The sequence below is a fragment of the Capricornis sumatraensis genome, chromosome 6, assembly GCF_032405125.1.
Source record: "Capricornis sumatraensis isolate serow.1 chromosome 6, serow.2, whole genome shotgun sequence".
Classification (NCBI taxonomy): domain Eukaryota; kingdom Metazoa; phylum Chordata; class Mammalia; order Artiodactyla; family Bovidae; genus Capricornis; species Capricornis sumatraensis.
Window position 1 is genome coordinate 107,518,315 of NC_091074.1, and position 18,293 is coordinate 107,536,607.

Sequence of the window (18,293 nt, forward strand, 5' to 3'; positions counted from 1 at the left end):
TTCGCTGCATCTGAACCTCAATGAGTTTTCCAAATCCTTGTGTCTGTAAATCAGGTGTCCTCAGAATTAAGAACTGTGCACATCTGAAAGGCTCCAGCAGTTAAGACTCAGGACCCAAGAACCTCTAGGTAGGGGTTCTACTACTCTGATCTTTACTCTGAAGAAGCACTTTGGGAGGGATTTTCCAGAGGTGATTTTGGTGGACGAGTTGGGACAACAGGGTGAACTAGTGAGGGTGACTCAGAATCCAGACTGGTCAGGGTGAAAAACAACAGGCCGAGATGTGTCAAGTACTATGAATGCTGGATGGTCAAGCAGGAGGCAGAAAAGGGATGAGATACCCTTGTTCCATTCTGGACCACATTCACACTCCTGATGATTACAGTACCTGCGTAACTCTCAGAACTTTAGAGCAAAGCAATCACAGAGGATTTACTTTGATGAAATAAAGTTCTTACAGCTTGAATCCACACAGAAATTAACTGCTGCAATTCGGTCCTCGCCTGAGCTGACAGTTCCAAGATGCGTTCCCTGTGCTCATGGCTGGTGTAGGCACAATCAGTGAAGTCCTCCGTGCGCTCCAAGAGGGCTTCCAACATCGCTGAGAGAGTCTCTTTTGACTGAAAATAAAGATTCTCCCGAAGAGTTTCAATATTCATCTGAGAACAAAAAGGATATACATCCACAGGAGTCAACAACATTCCCACCTAACCAGATGTGCTGGACTCTCCTCCCAGGGCCCAAGAAGAAGCCAGCAACTTCTTTCCTTGTCTGAAAGCTCAGGAGAAATACAGCCTCCAACAAGGACTTTATTGTCCACAAACCCAGGGGGCCCACATTGCTCAAGAGCCAACAGTGGCTGTGCAGAGCTTCATTCCGACAGCTGTCAACAAAACATTTCTATACCATCAGTGAAAGAGCATGATCATGTAGCAACCGGTAGGGAAAATGAACCAATCTCCAGATAAAGGATTTGTTATCTGAGAAAATGCCAAGGCAAAGTCCTGGAAGATGTTACAGCCAAAAATGAGTATGTGTTGAGCCCAGGAGGAAGGGTGTGGAGGGTGTGGGGTACAGCAAGGGCTGGGAAGGGCATCAGTTTTTCCTTCATTAATTCAGTGAAACTGGTTTCCCTACATTTTGTTTCATGTCCCCATCAGACCTTCCTGACCAAAACATTCTCTACCAGGGGGCCTGGATAATCTTCCTAAAATGTATACCTTCAGATATTGCCCCCTCCCTCTAATTGGTTCCCCACCCCCTATAAAACCAAGCCCAGACTTGTACCACCTAGCACAAACCCTTCCAGGGTCTTGTCTTTATGTCTTTCCAACAGTCCCTCTCACCTTTCTGAGTTTCTAAACCTCCTTTCACTTTAGCCGTCCTGTGCTTAGAGTTCCCTGAATGTGTGATGAACACGTGCCCATTAGGGCAACCTTCTCTCTCTCAGCTGTCTGAGATATGCCATGCCACTTCAACCTTAGCCCTTCAACCTCTAGCCCTTGAAATATCCCATAGGAAAAACCTGGGCTAAGAGGCACTAAGTGGTGAGGATCACGGTTGTGGACAAACTTCTTGTGCAGATAAAGATAACTTACAATTGCTTCATACTTCAAGGTCTTTTCACAACAATTATTTCAAATTGATCCTTATTTTAAGACCCATTTTTAACAGAACCCATACAAATACCAAGATTTGGGATGGTCGAGAGGCTACAGGGAAGTAATAGCTTCCCTTTCTCTTGGCCCAAAGTTAGCTCCGGTAATCACTCTGTCCTATGGAGACAGGATTGGTTTTTTTAAGCCAGTAAAGAACACAGATAAAAGTGAAGTATGGAACTGACAAGGAGAACCTGAGAATTTGAGGATTTAAAGATAACTGCAACATAAAAATCAGCCCACAAACCATTTAAGGTTTTTTATTTTCCCTTTAAAGAGAATCATATATGGCTTTTAAAACAGCAACTTAGTAGCATTTTTATGAAAGCCATTCATTTGCAGGTTTTCATAAGATCTGTCCATATATTCAAAGTAATGAATACATCCAGTTTCCCTCTACAGATGCAAAGAAGATCACCACCAACAGTGAGACTGAGTGTATTTAAAACAGCTCTCTGTGCAGAATGCCTGCTGGCGAAAGGTCGACAACAGCCACCGGTACCGCACTGGTCTAGTTAAACCGGAACCAGAAATGCAGTGCCAGGCACCCAGAGACCTGGCTTTACATTGACTGGTTTCCCTAATGGCCCTTTGACCTCTCTCCTTTCAGCCTTAACAAAAACAGGGGGTTAGAAAAATAAGCCCTAAGATTCCTTTCAGTAATAAAGACTCTGAAAGAATGGCTGGTCCCTGTAGCTTCCTCCCTCTCAGGAAGAGATACGGGGTAAGACGGAGAGCACGTAAACAAAGCCAGAGGTGTAAACCCAAAGGTCAGGGACTCTGGGATCAGAGTCCTGGTTCTAAACAAGGGTTCTATCACATATTAGCTTTCCTCCTCAAAAACATGGGTACAATAATATTCACCTAAAAGGGAAGTTTAGAGAACAAATGAGAGAATATTGAGAACAAGTGTTCCATTTTTCTCTTTCATCCCATGTTCCTACGTAGACCGTTAAACAATTAAAAGTCAAAGTGCAGGATTTCCCTGGTGGTCCAGCGGTTAAGACTCTGCTTCCAGTGGGATACAGTTTTGATCCCTGGTCAGGGAACTAATATCCCACGTGTTGTGTGGCTCAGCCAAAAAAAAAAAAAAATGTCCAAGTGCCAGTAAGATGGAAAGAATACCATTCCTGCTGCAGTTCTGGCTGCTGGAGATGTAGGTAACCCTTAGCATATTAGAGAGCTTCTCAGGGTCTAAGTTTTCCCATCCGTTAAATAACACAGGCCTATTAGATGACTTCCTAGGGTTTTCCCGACCAGGCACTGCTCCTAGCAAAAAGTGCTTGTCACCACCTCTCTGATGTGCAATGAGTCCTGCCCTAAAACTCATTTAGGGCAGATGGGGATTCTGGGGTCAGGCTGCCGACCTTCAAATCCTAACTCTGGCACTTTGTAGCTTGCAAGTTACTTAATTTCTGTTGTTCAGTCTCCTCAACATATAATGCCGTAATAATAATATTGTGTGATGTACACACACACATATTTAAAGCATTTAGGATGGGCACAGAGTAAGTGCTTGATAAATGTTAGTATGCATTATTGGTCATTAAAAATTTTAATTATAATTAATACTACTGCTATCACTACAGTCTCAAAGTATCAATTCTATAGCACAGGGAAGAGCGGGAATTCCAGCAGAACTGATTTACTGTCTGTCATCAGATGTGGATGGTACTGTACTGCTCTATAGACTGTGAAAGGAAAGCTGTTCTGAACAGAGGACAGGAAGCTACAGCTAAACCGTACAGCTAAACACGGCCAGGGTAAATGCTATAACCCTACACTGGTATTCTCCGTACAAACTGCACTAAGCCTTATATTACGGAATATTAAGTTTATATCCTGTAAGTGTGTTCGTAACTCAGTCGTGTCTGACTCTTTGTGACTCCATGGACTATTGATCACCAGGCTCCTCTATCCATGGAATTTTCCAGGCAAGAATACTGGAGTGGGTGGCCATTCCCTTCTCCAGATAATCCTCCCAACCAAGGGATCAAACCTGGGTCTCTTGCATTGCAGGCAGATTCTTTACCATCTGGGCCAACAGGGAACTTCCTTATATACTATAGCATTGTTTTAAAGACAATTACCTCGCTTTGTGAAGCGTCTATATTCTAAAATACCACACGAAACTATGAGTATTATTTATAATGTTTCTTTGAAATGGTAAGAAAAAAACCCCAAATATACTCTCTGTATTCTTACCTTGAATTCCTTAATCCCAGTAAAAATACTGATAGATGAAATGTCATTCTCTCCATTTGGTTTGCATTCAGTCACAATTTCAATGACCTTATCTAATGCCACTTTCATCCGGTCAAATACTCCTTCTTTGTTTTTATGGGCTGACTCACAGTTGGGATGCCTGAGACAAGTCTTTGAAACAATGGAAAAATTTTATGTTAAGTTTTGACCCATATCATAATACACAAAATCTTACAGAGAACATGCCATGCTAATAAAAGTGGTTCTTTACCAAAATCTCCTGGGTCCCTGGCTCACCCACCGCTTCTCCTCACTAAAGGTGGAAACAGGATGAGCAAAGAGTAACAGCAAGTTTAAGTGAAAAAAGCAGGGTACAAAACCGCATCTTTAGACTTTAACATGCTTACTTGAAATTTTTGGGAAAAAAAAAAACAAACCCTATATCTTCATCATGATTAAAACTTAAAATATTGCCTAATATGTGCAAGAGCTAAAAAAAGAATGAGGGAAAATGGACAGATGTTTTATGACTGTGAGGCATCTTTGATTTTCAAAAAATGATATGAAGGAGGAACTATTTGAGGGCCCAGCTGTGAACAGAGCCTTCCACACAGGCTCCAGGGAAGCCTGTTTCTGTGCCCTCGCTGGGCCTAGCACGGAAGCAGTGCTCTGAGCAGAAAAGGCAATTCCCACAAAGTGCTAATGAGATGTTCAGCAGCGCACTCTTGAATTGTATCAATTTGCTGGCCAATTGCTGTTTGGAATTACAAGCTCTTGATTGACAATTTTGAGAAAAGCAGAATAAGGACTGAGAGGTATGAAATTACAGAATAAACAAACTGAGGGCTGACTTCATACTTCACTGTTACTTAACAGATTCCAAGTCGCCTAGTTTTTCTAGAGCGTGTGTGCAGGCTCCCCAGTGAGATAGTGCAGACCGTGTAGGCACTGATCCTGTGTGACTGGCCTCCATTCGCAGCACCTAATAAGCCATTTTCTGCTTAGATGCTCAATCAAAGCTGACTCACAGATTACCTGATGTTTGGACTGGGGATGGAAGTTAACTTTCTTGTTAAAGAATAACTGAAATTTGACTACTATCGCCTATATTCCAAGTTATCACTTTCATCTTTTTTAAAAGTGAAATATATATAAATTATGCCCATTTAGGGTTTCTAATTAACTTACAACATAGTAAAACAAAAATTTTCTTACCTTTGAAGCTGTGAGCAGCATCATTGTACACTTTTCAAGAACTGACCTAGCTGCTGCCATTTTTGCCTTTTTCTTTTCATCCTTCAAATCCTAAAAATGGAATAAAACCACTGAGCTGCCTAGGATCATGTAAAAAACTCAATTTCTTGAGAAACCATTTATTCAAGAAAAACAATACTCAACAATTTAACTAACACTGCTTTTTGAAAAACAAAAACAGAATAAAGTTTAATAAAATGTCACCATTTCAGTGTAAATACATTAACACAATGGAGTAGAAACAGCTGCCCTCAGAAAGGGCGGCAGAGTCAGGAAGTGAGACGGATAAGCTGTCATATGGCTCACACTCTGCTGGCCGGCACACCTGACTTTCTGGTGCCCAGGTGAGGACACCTCACTCCCAACCAGAAACAACCATCCCATGCTTTACTTAATTAAAAGTGACTTATTTATTTAGCATTTGTGGACCATTATTTCCTTCAGATTAGACACCCAGAAGTCAACTCTTTCAGGAACCAGGTCTGATTAATATCATCTAAGTGCTTACTCATCTCTATGTGAATTTTTTTTTTAATCCTAAACTTAGCCTATATGCTGCTCTAAAATGTTCTTAAGGTGTTTCTTGGGTATATAATTTTCCCCAACTAGAATATACACTCTGACGTAGACACTGTATTTTGTTTTTTTTTCATTTGGTTTCTCTTCAAACATCCCTCAATATGAAGGTGTGCTATCACAGAGGGTCCTCAAATCTTGCTGATTAAATCTACAATCAAATACTCTCATAAGAGCTTGAATATAACCATCTAAATCAGAAGTCAGTCTAAGATTTTCAATAAAAGGCCAGATAATAAGTTTTTGAGACTTTCTGGGTCATTTGGTCCCTGAAACAATGCCAATTCTGCCAGTGTAGTATAAAGGCTAGCTCAGACAATACATAAACAAATAAATGTAGCTGTGTTATAATAACTTTACTTATGGACACTGAAATCTGGATTACATAAAATTTTCATAGTCTTTTTTTTCTTATTTGCGAACTAGATGAAAAGTCTTTTCTTATAAATAAGAAAGACCTAAAGTTTGAAAATGATTTGCCTTTTAATAAATTAGAGCGGATGTAAAGTTATCTCTACAATAATATAACTCTCATTCACCTGCATCTCAGTACAGCTTTCTTTAATAGGAAACGAAGTTATATCTAGTAAATGAAAAACTGCACAAAACCCCGAAGCTAATTCAGATCACAAGGTAACATTCCAAAGGTCTGTGTCCTGCATGTGACTATCACCCACCAGGAGTAGCAATCAAAAAAAGAAGTTGAGGTCACTGCTAAAATTCCCACCTATTCCTTGTCTTTAACATACTGAACGGGACTTCTGGCAAAAAAACCTCGTGGGTCTAGATGACAAGGCATCAGATGTACATACGTTACACTTGTAAACCATATATTACACCACATATTGTAGGTGACAGCAAATGATCAAAAAAGATGGCATCTCAATCTGTTAGAGGGCTGGTCCACAGGACAAAACCGAGGTCTCATTAACCCCGGATGTCCAGGAAGAACTAAGTGAAGCATATAATCCAGCCCGCCACTTTTCACGCCAATAACCATCTTTCAACTCCAGCTACAAACCAGGAAAGTTCACGCCCAAAACCAGTCTACAGGACTCTACCAGAGCATCTCAAGAAGAGGTCAATTATATATTTAACTTGACATGATAAAATCATGCACAAGTCCCCCAGCAAGGACAGGCAACCCTGGAACTTACAGTCTGAACTGGGGAACACTACTACAAAGAACCAACATCATGGTGCAGCTGAAAACTACAGGCTTTAGCATCAGACACAATTGAGTTCAATCTGCTAGAAGAGTCACCTTAGGAAAGTTGATTATCCTCTCAAGTTCAGCCTCAGGTGTGAAACAGTAATAACAATACCTACTTACACAGCTGTTTTTTGAGAGTCAAGATCAGCTAACTTATAGCCAATCCAGTAACCCAGTGCTTGGGTTATTACTATTAAACTGATAAATCCATGGACAGAGGAGCCTGGTAGGCTGCAGTCCATGGGGTCGCTAAGAGTCGGACACGACTGAGCGACTTTACTTTCACTTTTTACTTTCATGCATTGGAGAAGGAAAGGGCAACTCACTCCAGTGTTCTTGCCTGGAGAATTCCAGGGACGGGGAAGCCTGGTGGGCTGCCGTCTATGGGCTGCACAGAGTCGGACATGACTAAAGCGACTTAGCAGCAGCAGAACAATTATAGAAAGATGTAACAATAGAATAATATATAACAAGTTACACAAAGAACAATAACAGAGATGTGTAATAAAATATTATCAGGATACGTATGATGACTCATTTATTTGCCTGAGCCCTTGTAGAAGAGTCAAATGGAAAATTCTATAAAAGAGGAAGTACTTGAATTGGGCCTTGAAGGCAAGTATGACCTTTCCCAGTGTGAGAGGTGGGAAAATATTTAACTATTATCTGTGAGCAACAAAAAACACACGGATCGATTTACTTTATCCTGGCTTCTTTAGGAAAGGCTTTTAAGAACAAGGTTAGAGATTTAATAAGCAAGACAACCAATTCAAATGATCACAAAGATCACATCTCTAACCAAACTGAAAAGTATGCATGTATCTCGAGACTTGTAAATAGGGTAAATACATACATTTTGTCTATCTCCAGTGAGATGTGCAAACTCCACCATTTCATTCCCAAACTGACTGAATATTTGGACAAACTCTTGAAAGCTATTCACTTTCTCCAGCCTTTCCATAGTTGCAAGAACCTGCAAAAGAGATTATTTTATTTCAGGTTAAGATACGAAAGAGACTAAGACATCAAGCCTGAGGCAACAGAGGAACAAAAGAGAAATTCTAAATTCTAGAGGAAGGCTGGGAAAGAGTCCCAGAAGACAGAGAAGGAGGAGGGGCTCCGAGAAGTAGATTCAAAAGTTAAGAGTCATCTAGGGAATGATTTCTTTTTAGGATAGGAAGACTTGGGCTTCCTTGAAAATTAAAAGAAAAAGTAAATGAAATGACTAAATATGCAAGAGCTCCCATTTATGTAACAAAGTCTGGAGAAGGTGCCAACTGGGCAGGGCTAAGGTGATCGAATCTTCAGAGAACAAGGACAGGGATGAGGATGAGCGATGACACAAGAAGCTTTAAGGTTCTGAGAATCAGAGCTGGGGAAATCCCACCTTCTCAGAAAGGTGGACGGAAAACTGAGGAGTGGAAGGGAAATGGGGGACTTCAGGAGCAGGAAAAGTCTGAGTCAGTCAGAAACTGCTTGTGGTGAATAACTGTCAAGAAGTTTTGGGCAGCCAGGGGTGGATAGACGGCATGTTTGTAACACAGCCAACAGACAGTGTTATGTATTTTCTTGATATCAGAAATAAAGTAAATAGATGTGAAACATATTTTCAAATTCTTTTCTCTGAAATAACAGTACTGGATTAGTTTTAGTCAGACCAAGACAGGTAAAGAAAACACAGATATCCTGTGTTTACTTATTTTTAATGAGGCTATGATAGATGTTTGGCATGTTAATGTGCCCTGGCAGCTTAGGAAGTCCAGGCGACTACGGCAGATAAGGCAGATCCCACCACCGAGCAAAACCTCTGTCTTCCAGAGAGAGGAAGGTTTTTCTTATTCCTCTAGCACTGTCCATCCACCTCTCTAAATTTTCTCTTTAATCTTACACTTTTCCAGGTAGTCTTGTCTTCAAACCAGTGGGAGGGTGGGTCCCTTCTCTGGCTGACTGCTCTCCCTTGCCTCAGGGATTATCCAGGGAAAAAAGTGATTGTATCAATACACACCCTGGCTCCCAGATGATGGAGAAGATAATGGCTATTATCTGAGAGACTAGAAGAGGTCTAGACTGGGAGAGTTAAAATCTGTTCTTTAAATTTTGTCATTATTCAGTAATATTTAGAAACTCAGCATACAGAAATTTTATAATGTGCATAATCGTGGTTTCAGGTGACTGAGCTTTTTCTTTAATTAGAGGATAATTGTTTTACAATGTTATGTTAGTTTCTGCTGTACAACAACATGAATCAGCTGTAAGTATACAAATAACCCCTCCCCCTTAAGCCTCCCTCCCACCCAAGCACTTTCTTAAGCATAAAAATCGTTACTATTATATCTGCCTTGGTGGGGGGAGGTACTGAGGAATTCAGTATTTTCATCGGGTAGGTTTCCACTACATACATTGTCATGGTACTTGACTATTTATCCCAAATTTGTACACATCAAAAGTTTTCACCAATAAATCTCGACAAGCAGATAATGGCTTTCTGAGAAGAAATGTTATTTGTAATCAAAAGTTTAGGTCCAGTGTACCAACATTTAGGAATTATAGGTATAGATGAAACACCACTTTTAAACTATAGACAATCAGAATAATAACCAATTGAAATAGACAAACATTGCTAAATTACTTGCAATTAACTTAAAAACCAACTTTCTGAACACCCCTGAAAGACACAAGCAGAGGCATCCGGAAGGTAAGTACCTTATTTCTCGATCTTATTATCTGCTTAATGACTACTCGGTCTGCCAGTAGCAACACTCTCGTCACTGAAGAAAGAAGTAATCTTGCAGCCTTTATGACTCCTGTTTTATCTGTAAAAATTGTGATCTGGCCATCTGATTCTGGACGATTCAGGCTGCTCACATCTGTAAGTGCTGCGATTGTTTCTCCTAAGAAGAAAGGTGGGGGAGGGGGAAAAATTAAACTGGGAATAATATACACAAATTAAAATCCAGATTTTAAGGTCATGTGCTCAGTGGGTAGAAACTCGACTTCAGGAATAAGAAATAGCTCCTGATGAACCCAAAGATTATCATACAAGGATCCCTAAAGGCATAATAACAGCACATTCCTTAGACCTGTGAAAAATTGTTGCCTTCAGCGAGTTTGAAAAATGTTATAACTTTTGTTTCCAGTGGTATGCAAACTACATGATCCCCAAAGCCTGTTCTTAAAGACTAAGTAAGAGTGATCCCGAGAGCCAATAACCAAAGAAGAACCTAAAAGCAGAGCAGTGAACAGCTGCCCAGGGTTTGCCCAGGGGTGAGGGGATAGAGGCAGCTGGATGGCATCAACAGCTCAATGGACATGAGTTTGCGTAAACTCCAGGAGTTGGTGATGGACAGGGAGGCCCGACATGCTGCAGTTCATGGGGTCGCAAAGAGTCGGACAGGACTGAGAGACTAAACTGAACTGAACTGAGGGGATAGAGATTGGGGGGGCAGGGTGGGGGTTTGGTGGTTACACGGGAGAAGGCGTCACTGCCTGTCTTCACAATCTGAAGGGGCGTGGGTTTTTCCGGACAATCAGGGAGAGAAGACAAAGTTTTGGGCATCAGCAGGAGGCATCCTCAGTGACAAGGGAAACTGGCGAAATCAGCCCTCAGTAGCAGAGGGGAACAATAAGCAAGCTCATCTGCTGGTCAGCTTGGGCTCTGGTGGCAAAACAAAACTACTCCTAAGGACTCAAGTCCCAGGCTGGCCCTCAGGCTTGCTGTCTGAATACACACTTTTCACGATGCCCAGCATAAGCCATTCTATCAAACCAGCTCCCCACCTCTAGAAAAAGTCTCTTCTTCACTGTTGCTATGAAAGTATTTCAATTTCTGTAGTAGCAATTATCCATCAATAAAACAATTCAAATATTTCTTATCCCCCCCAATTGAAACTGGACTGTAGTTTCTACTTTTTAATTAAGTACATTTTTTTCTTAAATAAGCTTTTCATCATCTTGTTCAAGATCATTTTTCAAGTCCTAAATAAATCTGAATCCATAATGTATCGATTTTCCTCACATAAACCCTCCTGTCAATACTATTACAAACTCCCAAGAGGTTAAGGAAGCCGAGAACAATTACCTGTATTTTAACGGATATATCACAAGGTATGATGTAATGAAGTCAAGATTCAGGAAGATTAGTCTGATAGAAGCACATAAAATGGACTGGAAAGGAGAGATTCAGAGCCAGGCTACTAATCACGCAGCTATTTTAATTGTGGATGTGAAGTGGTAAGGATCTTACCAGGATGACAGCCATAGGAATATTAAAAAAAGACGATGTGAGAGACACTGAGTTAAGAAAATACAAAATCAGGACCTTAACAACTGATAAGAAGGAAAGGAAAAGGGGAAAAAATGGCTTCAAGGTTGTAAACCCAAGTCACTTAAAAAAGTCAGTAGGGCACGGGAAGGGAGATGAAAAACTTAGTTTCAGACAATGGGAACCAGATACGACACAGGAAAACCCAAAAGATAAGCCACTACATATGGAATGGTGACATATCATGACCACAGCTGGAGTTCCACTAACAGATGAAACCTGCGGTAGCCAGTCTCCAAGGTGGCTCCCAATGGTCCCCACCTCCTGATATTTTCACCCTTGTGTTACCTCCTCCCACGTCGTACCAGGGTTGGCCTGGCAGAAATGATAGTATGTTACCGCCAAAGTCATGTTGTTTAAGACGATGAGGCTGATATCTTGGTTTCTCTTCCCCTCTGAGGCAAGCCGTTACCATGCTGTACGTAGCCACTACCACACACAGGTACATATGGGGAGAAACCGGGCCCTCCGGTCAACAGCTGGCAAAAATGTGAAGACTGCCAATCATCGAGGGGCGGAGCTTGAAAGCAGATCCTGCAGTCCAGCCAAAAGCTCAGACAACTGCAGGCCCAGCCAACACCCTGCGTGCAATCTCACAAGAGACACGGACCCAGAACCAGCTGGTTAAGCTATTCCTTGATTTCTGACCCTCAGAAACTACGTGAGGGAAGAGATGTTTGTGGTTTTAAGTTGCTAAGTTTGGGTTAATATGTTACACAGCAATAGGTAACCAATACAAAGATTATACAGCAAAATATAAAGAGAAAAGAGAGGTTAGAATTAAACTTGAATGTACAGAAAAAGGAGTTGGAGGGAAAGTACCACTTTGCAATAGCAAGTAGTATAAAAATGTTTCCTCTGCACCCCTGGAAAATGTTCCTTTTTCCAGCAGTTCTCAATCCTCAAATATATTAATATGAGCTTGCACATATAGCATCTTTTAACCTTTCCTTTTTCTGACTACACCTCAGGCATTCAGCCTGAAGTTTGCAAGATGGTAACATTTGGATAGCTGTACCAACAAAGTTAAATGCTTCCTTAACATTACAGAGTTGTTCCAAGTATAGACTACTCTGAAATTAGTTCCCTGGAAAAGTCACAAAGTTGCCTTATAGATTCACGGTGGTCATTTTTTTAACTTGTTAGATGTATTAGTGTTTTGTCTTAAAGCAAAAACTCTGAAGTCAGTCAAATACAAATATTTATTATGCACCCATAGAAAATGTAAAGCTTGACTAGAAGCCAAGTAAAAACAGTTGGGGGGCAGTGGATGAAATGGGTGGAGTCAAAAGGTATAAAATTCTAGCTATAAAATAAATAAGTCATGGGGATATAAATGTATAGACTAGCACCTGTAGTTAATAATACTATACTGCATATTTGAAAGGTGTTACAGAGTAAATCTTAAGGTCTCTACAAGAAGAAAAACCATTCCATTGAATACCTGACACAAGTATAATGCTGTATGTCGATTATACCTCAAATTAGAAAACAGCAAAACTATAATGCAAAAGCTCAACACAAGAAAAGTTAAAACTAATAATTGTAATGACAACTAATATTTACTGAGCACTTTCTATGTGTCAAATGCCCACATGGATTATATCAAACACTTCTATAAACTCTAACAATATCCCCGTTTCATAGACGAGAAAACTGAGACTGTGTTCCTCAAATGACCGTTCTCATCCTTTTATCTGAGTGACTTTAGGAGGCAGTTCTCAAGAAGGAAAAGGACGTTGCACGTAAGAGAGAACATGTGGAGACCATGATACCAGACAGCCTCCCGAATATGCCCGCACGGCGCTCCTCGGCTTACAGGCCTTTCAGGGCCGCACAGCCTGCTGGAGCTGGGGCAGCTGTACACGGCCCCATTCCCCCAACACTGAGAGCACAGTGGCATGCTAGGAAGCCAATAAGGTGAGGACTCGGACTGCCCTTTCATTTAAAAATCCTTACTCTTGCTTTAATTAAGGATTCGCTTAAGAAACAATAATGTGCAGAATGTCTCTCCATTTTCCGTGGAATTGTCCATTGCATTATGTAATAATGTCTGTTGTGTAAGTGCCCACACAATTTAGTTCCTGGAAAAAAGCCTCTCTCCTCTTGACGAGCTGGTTCGTTTCCTTCCAACAAACAATGAGAATTAAATAACCATTTCTTTCCCACATTTTTTGTCTAGCTTTTCAGGAAGCAGAAAGATAAATTTCATGTTTAATTGGAGTAACAATGTTGGCCAATTCATTTCTAGTATACTTATATTCATCTCCTATTTTAATGGGTTTATTAATCATATATTTAATTGTAACTCTTTTACATCTCTATTTTAATGGGTTTATTAATCATATATTTAATTGTAACTCTTACATCTCTCTCTCTTTTTTTTTTGGCCAAACCTCACAGCTTTCAGGATCTTAGTTCCCCAATCAGGGATTGATCCTGGGCCTTGGCAGTGAAAGCATGAGTCCTACCCACTGGACCACAAAGAAATTTCCTTAAATCTCTCTTAATATGAGGCAAAACATACATTATGAATAGACTAAGGCCATCTCATTTCTATTCTATTGACATATCCTAGTGAGTGACTAGAAACCCAAACTCAGAATCCTCCCTTTGCTTTAATCAATAACCAAATGCTATCATTTAATCACCTAGTGACTATTTAGTGTACTTTTTCTGCCTTTTATACCCCTACAACACTGTCTTGATTTAGCCTGGTACAACAGAAAAGTGTTATCAACTCCATATTAATCTCTCTGCCTTCAGTCTCAACGCTCTCTCAATTATCCCTCATTTGTTCATTTCTCCCATGCAACCAGGAAGATTTCTAACATAAACCTACTGTCTTTCATCTGGCCCCAAATTCCTCAATCTATCAAGTACAGAGCAGGGCCGGAAGCCATTCAGGTACCATCAGGGCATGTATCGTCTAGCTGGCCCCTTCACACTACTTGGCCTTATCTCACCCACTCCGTTCCCCCGACAATGACACTCCAAACACACCTGCTCCTCCCTCAGGGTTGCCCACCTCAATTAACAGTGCCATCATCTACCCACCAAACCTTGGAGTTGTCCATGACCCCTCTTCCTATCACATCCCACATCCAAACTATCAGCAAAACCTACCAGCTCCTTTTCAATATAACCAAATGCAACTGCTTTGCACCACCTCAAATGCTATCGCTGGGCCTAAGTCACCATCATCTATCACAGCCTCCTAACTGCTCTCTGGCTTCACTCTCATAGCTCCTAAAATCTATTCTCTGTACAGAAGCCACCAGGGATCCTTTCAAACTATAAATGAACTTGTGTCACTACCCTGCACCAGACCTTCCACTAGCCCCAAGACACTGAGAAAACAGTCCAAAATACCTCTCTTTGCCTAGAAAGCCATACCTGTTCTCACTCTACTCCTGGTTAGGAAAGTCCTTCCCCCAGATACTAACATAGCTGGGGTCCTCATTTCAGTGCTGTCTCTGCTCCGGTGTTACTCCCTTAGAGAGATTTCCTCTCTCCCTGTTTCACTAGTTCTCAACTCAGGGCCATTTTGATTCCTCAAAGGACATTTGGGAATGTTGAGACATTTTTGGTTGCTTCAATGGCTGAAGAAGGGATTTTCTGACATCCAATAGGTAGCAGTTGGGGACTCTACAATGCACAGGGCAGCCTCCAACCCCAACAAAGAATTACCAACAAATAATTATCCAGTCTAAAACATCAACAGCATCACCAACTGAGAAACCCTGCTGGCCTCCCTAAGAGACTTTCTTTGGTCTCCTAACCCTTCAGTTCAGTTCAGTCGCTCAGTCGTGTCCGACTCTTTGCGACCCCATGAATCACAGCACGCCAGGCCTCCCTGTCCATCACCAACTCCCGGAGTTTACTCAGACTCACGTCCATCGAGTCGGTGATGCCATCCAGCCATCTCATCCTCTGTCATCCCCTTCTCCTCCTGCCCTCAATCCCTCCCAGCATCAGGGTCTTTTCCAGTGAGTCAACTCTTCGCATGAGGTGGCCAAAGTACTGGAGTTTCAGCTTTAGCGTCAGTCCTTCCAATGAACACCCAGGACTGATCTCCTTTAGGATGGCCTGGTTGGATCTCCTTGCAGTCCAAGGGACTTTCAAGAGTCTTCTCCAACACCACAGTTCAAAAGCATCAATTCTTCGGTGCTCAGCCTTCTTCACAGTCCAACTCTCACATCCATACATGACCACTGGAGAAACCATAGCCTTGACTAGACAAACCTTTGTTGGCAAAGTAATGTCTCTGCTTTTCAATATGCTATCTAGGTTGGTCACAACTTTCCTTCCAAGCAGTAAGCGTCTTTTAATTTCATGGCTGCAATCACCATCTGCAGTGATTTTGGAGCCCCCAAAAATAAAGTCTGACACTGTTTCCCCATCTGTTTGCCATGAAGTGATGGGACCAGATGCCATGATCTTCATTTTCTGAATGTTGAGCTTTAAGCCAACTTTTTCACTCTCCTCTTTCACTTTCATCAAGAGGCTTTTTAGCTCCTCTTCACTTTCTGCCTTAAGGGTGGTGTCATCTGCATACCTGAGGTTACTGATATTTCTCCTGGCGATCTTGATCCCTTATGCTGCCTTATCATCTTTTCCATAACTATCACTACCTGCCATTGGGCACTTATCTGTCTGTTCATTTGTGTCTCCCTCTCTAGAATACAAGCTCCACAAGGACAGACTTTTTTTTGACTTCTGTGTAGCTATATCCCTTTGGTCTAGAAGAATGCCTGGCATATGGCCAGCACTCAGTAAATTTTTATTTAAAGAATAAGTGGATAAATGATACTCAACAAAACTATTTGTATCCAGCAAAACTCCCCAGTTCTCTCAGGCTTCTATGCTACCAGTTATAGAGACGTCTGAGACATCAGGAAATCTGAAGTCAGATTTGTCTCCGGTAGACACAAGAACGTGCTTACTTTTATTTCCATTTTCCATATAGTGGTAAATAGGCTACTATGGTCCTTGATGGCAGAGCCCATGCCTCACATTCTCTACACCTCTCACGTTCAATGGCTGATGGCAAGGGTGGTAAAGAATCCGCTTGCCAATGCAGGAGTCGCAAGGGATGTGGGTTTGACCCCTGGATCGGGAAGATCCCCTGGAGTAGGAAATGGCAACCCACTTCAGTATTTCTTGCCTGGAAAATTCCACAGACAGAGGAACCTGGTGGGCTATAGTCCATGGGTTTGCAAAGAGCTGGACGTGACTGAATGCACACATACATAGGGGTGGTGGGCTTCTACCCTGCCCAGTGAAAAAATTCAATGACGCAGATTTAGGACTTGATCCAAGAGACATTCGATATTCCTGGAAGCTAATCCAGGGCTTTAATGACCTACGCATCTGTACTAACAGGATTAAAAGGCAGTATACATTTTTACTCGACACAAGACCATCATTTGTCATGATATCCAAAGCAATAAAATTCGTATAAACAGGCTTCAACGTACCCGCTTGTTTAGCTTCAATGCAGGCAATCTTTATTTCCTCTTTCAAGTCCCAGTTTTCATCGGCTATAGCTTCCCCCACCTTAACAAATCTTCCAACCGCCAAGTTGACGGCTTGTCCGACACGCTGAATTGCTTGCAGAGTTTTATCAGACTTTTTGGTATTATCTTTATGATTAATAAGTGTGGTGATCTAAAAATAAAAGATAAAAGTAAACTGCTTAAAGTTTATCTCAGTATTTTTTTAAAGCGATATCACAAAGACCAAGAAAATCAACCCAGCATACAATAGCCTAATAAACTCAATTAATTGATAGGTTTAATGCTTCAACCCAGAGACAACCAGCAAACACCTTGCATCTCTCCTGAGGTCAGTGTTTCCTTTAATAACAATTCCAAATGTACCTGAGGGGGGTTATCAAGGGCACACATTTCTGTAAACCCTCCAGACAGATCAACAAATCATAAAGACGGGAGAAAAGTAGAAGAGGGTGGATTCTTACATCCAAAGAATCCACAGGAAACCAAAGCACTTCAGGTCTAGATCCTTCGACCGTGACTTGGGCTGCTGTGAGAGTAGAGACAGCATTTTGTTCACCAGGCACATCACTCTGCTGCCTAGCACAGTGTGTAGGTTGTACAAAATGCTATGTGAACCATAGATGCTTACTGAAATAACCAGACACTTCGAAGGACCAATGTAATCTATGGTGACATATAAAAATATTTAAAGAATGTTACATGAAAAATGTAAATCCCAAATGGTACATGTAAACTGCATATAACTTTGAAATAATTTCTATAATATATTAACAAAGATCAGAATAGAGAATTAAGAGGAAGAGGCTTGTTCTTTGATCAGCTACTACGTGGCAAGCACTTTACGTGTTGTGGTATTCATAGTTTTGTTAGTTTCTTGGCTCTGCCATTACTAGCTAAATCATCTAGGGAAATTTACTTAAAAATCTCTCTAAATTTCCTCATCTCTCATACTGTTTTTCAAATTTTGAAAATGTTCCAGAGTCTAGGTCCTGAGGATACATCACTGAACAGGACGAACACAATCCTGCCCTCATTCTGTTTACAGTCTAACCAGATAACAATAATTCAATTGTACACAATATATTTGTTGAACACCTATCATATGCCAAATAAAATTCTAGGCAATTTTATTGCCTACAAACAGCAATGAACAAGAAAGAAAAGGCCCACAATCTCACGGAGCTTACATTCTAGTGGAGTGAGGGGAGACACAATAATCACACAAATAGGTTAAAGAAATTAATGTAAATGCTATACAAAACGTTAAAATAAGACAATGTGACAGAAAGTATCTGTGTAAGCTACCAGAGATAAGGTGACCTTCCTTCTATGAAGAAGTGATCTAAATGATATCATGGGCTTCCCTGGTGGCTCAGAGGGTAACGTGTCTGCCTGCAATGTGGGAGACCCGGGTTTGATCCCTGGGTCAGGAAGATCCCCTGGAGAAGGAAATGGCAACCCACTCCAGTAATCTTGCCTGGAGAATGCCATGGACGGAGGAGCCTGGTGGGCTACAGTCCACGGGGTCGCAAAGAGTCGGATACGAC

At 41.2% G+C, this 18,293-nt stretch overlaps 1 protein-coding gene across 2 annotated transcripts in view; it reads right to left on the minus strand.

Moving 5' to 3' along the window:
• CTNNAL1 (catenin alpha like 1) overlaps positions 1–18,293 on the minus strand; it is a 57,340-nt gene that overhangs the window by 29,430 nt on the left and 9,617 nt on the right. For both annotated transcript variants that reach the window (XM_068973965.1, XM_068973966.1), the window contains exons 2-7: positions 16,708–16,897; positions 9,610–9,797; positions 7,760–7,879; positions 5,079–5,168; positions 3,864–4,034; positions 459–659 (exon numbers count right to left, since the gene is read on the minus strand). In XM_068973965.1, coding sequence (XP_068830066.1) covers positions 459–659; positions 3,864–4,034; positions 5,079–5,168; positions 7,760–7,879; positions 9,610–9,797; positions 16,708–16,897 — 960 coding nt within the window. The remainder of the gene's footprint in view (positions 1–458; positions 660–3,863; positions 4,035–5,078; positions 5,169–7,759; positions 7,880–9,609; positions 9,798–16,707; positions 16,898–18,293) is intronic.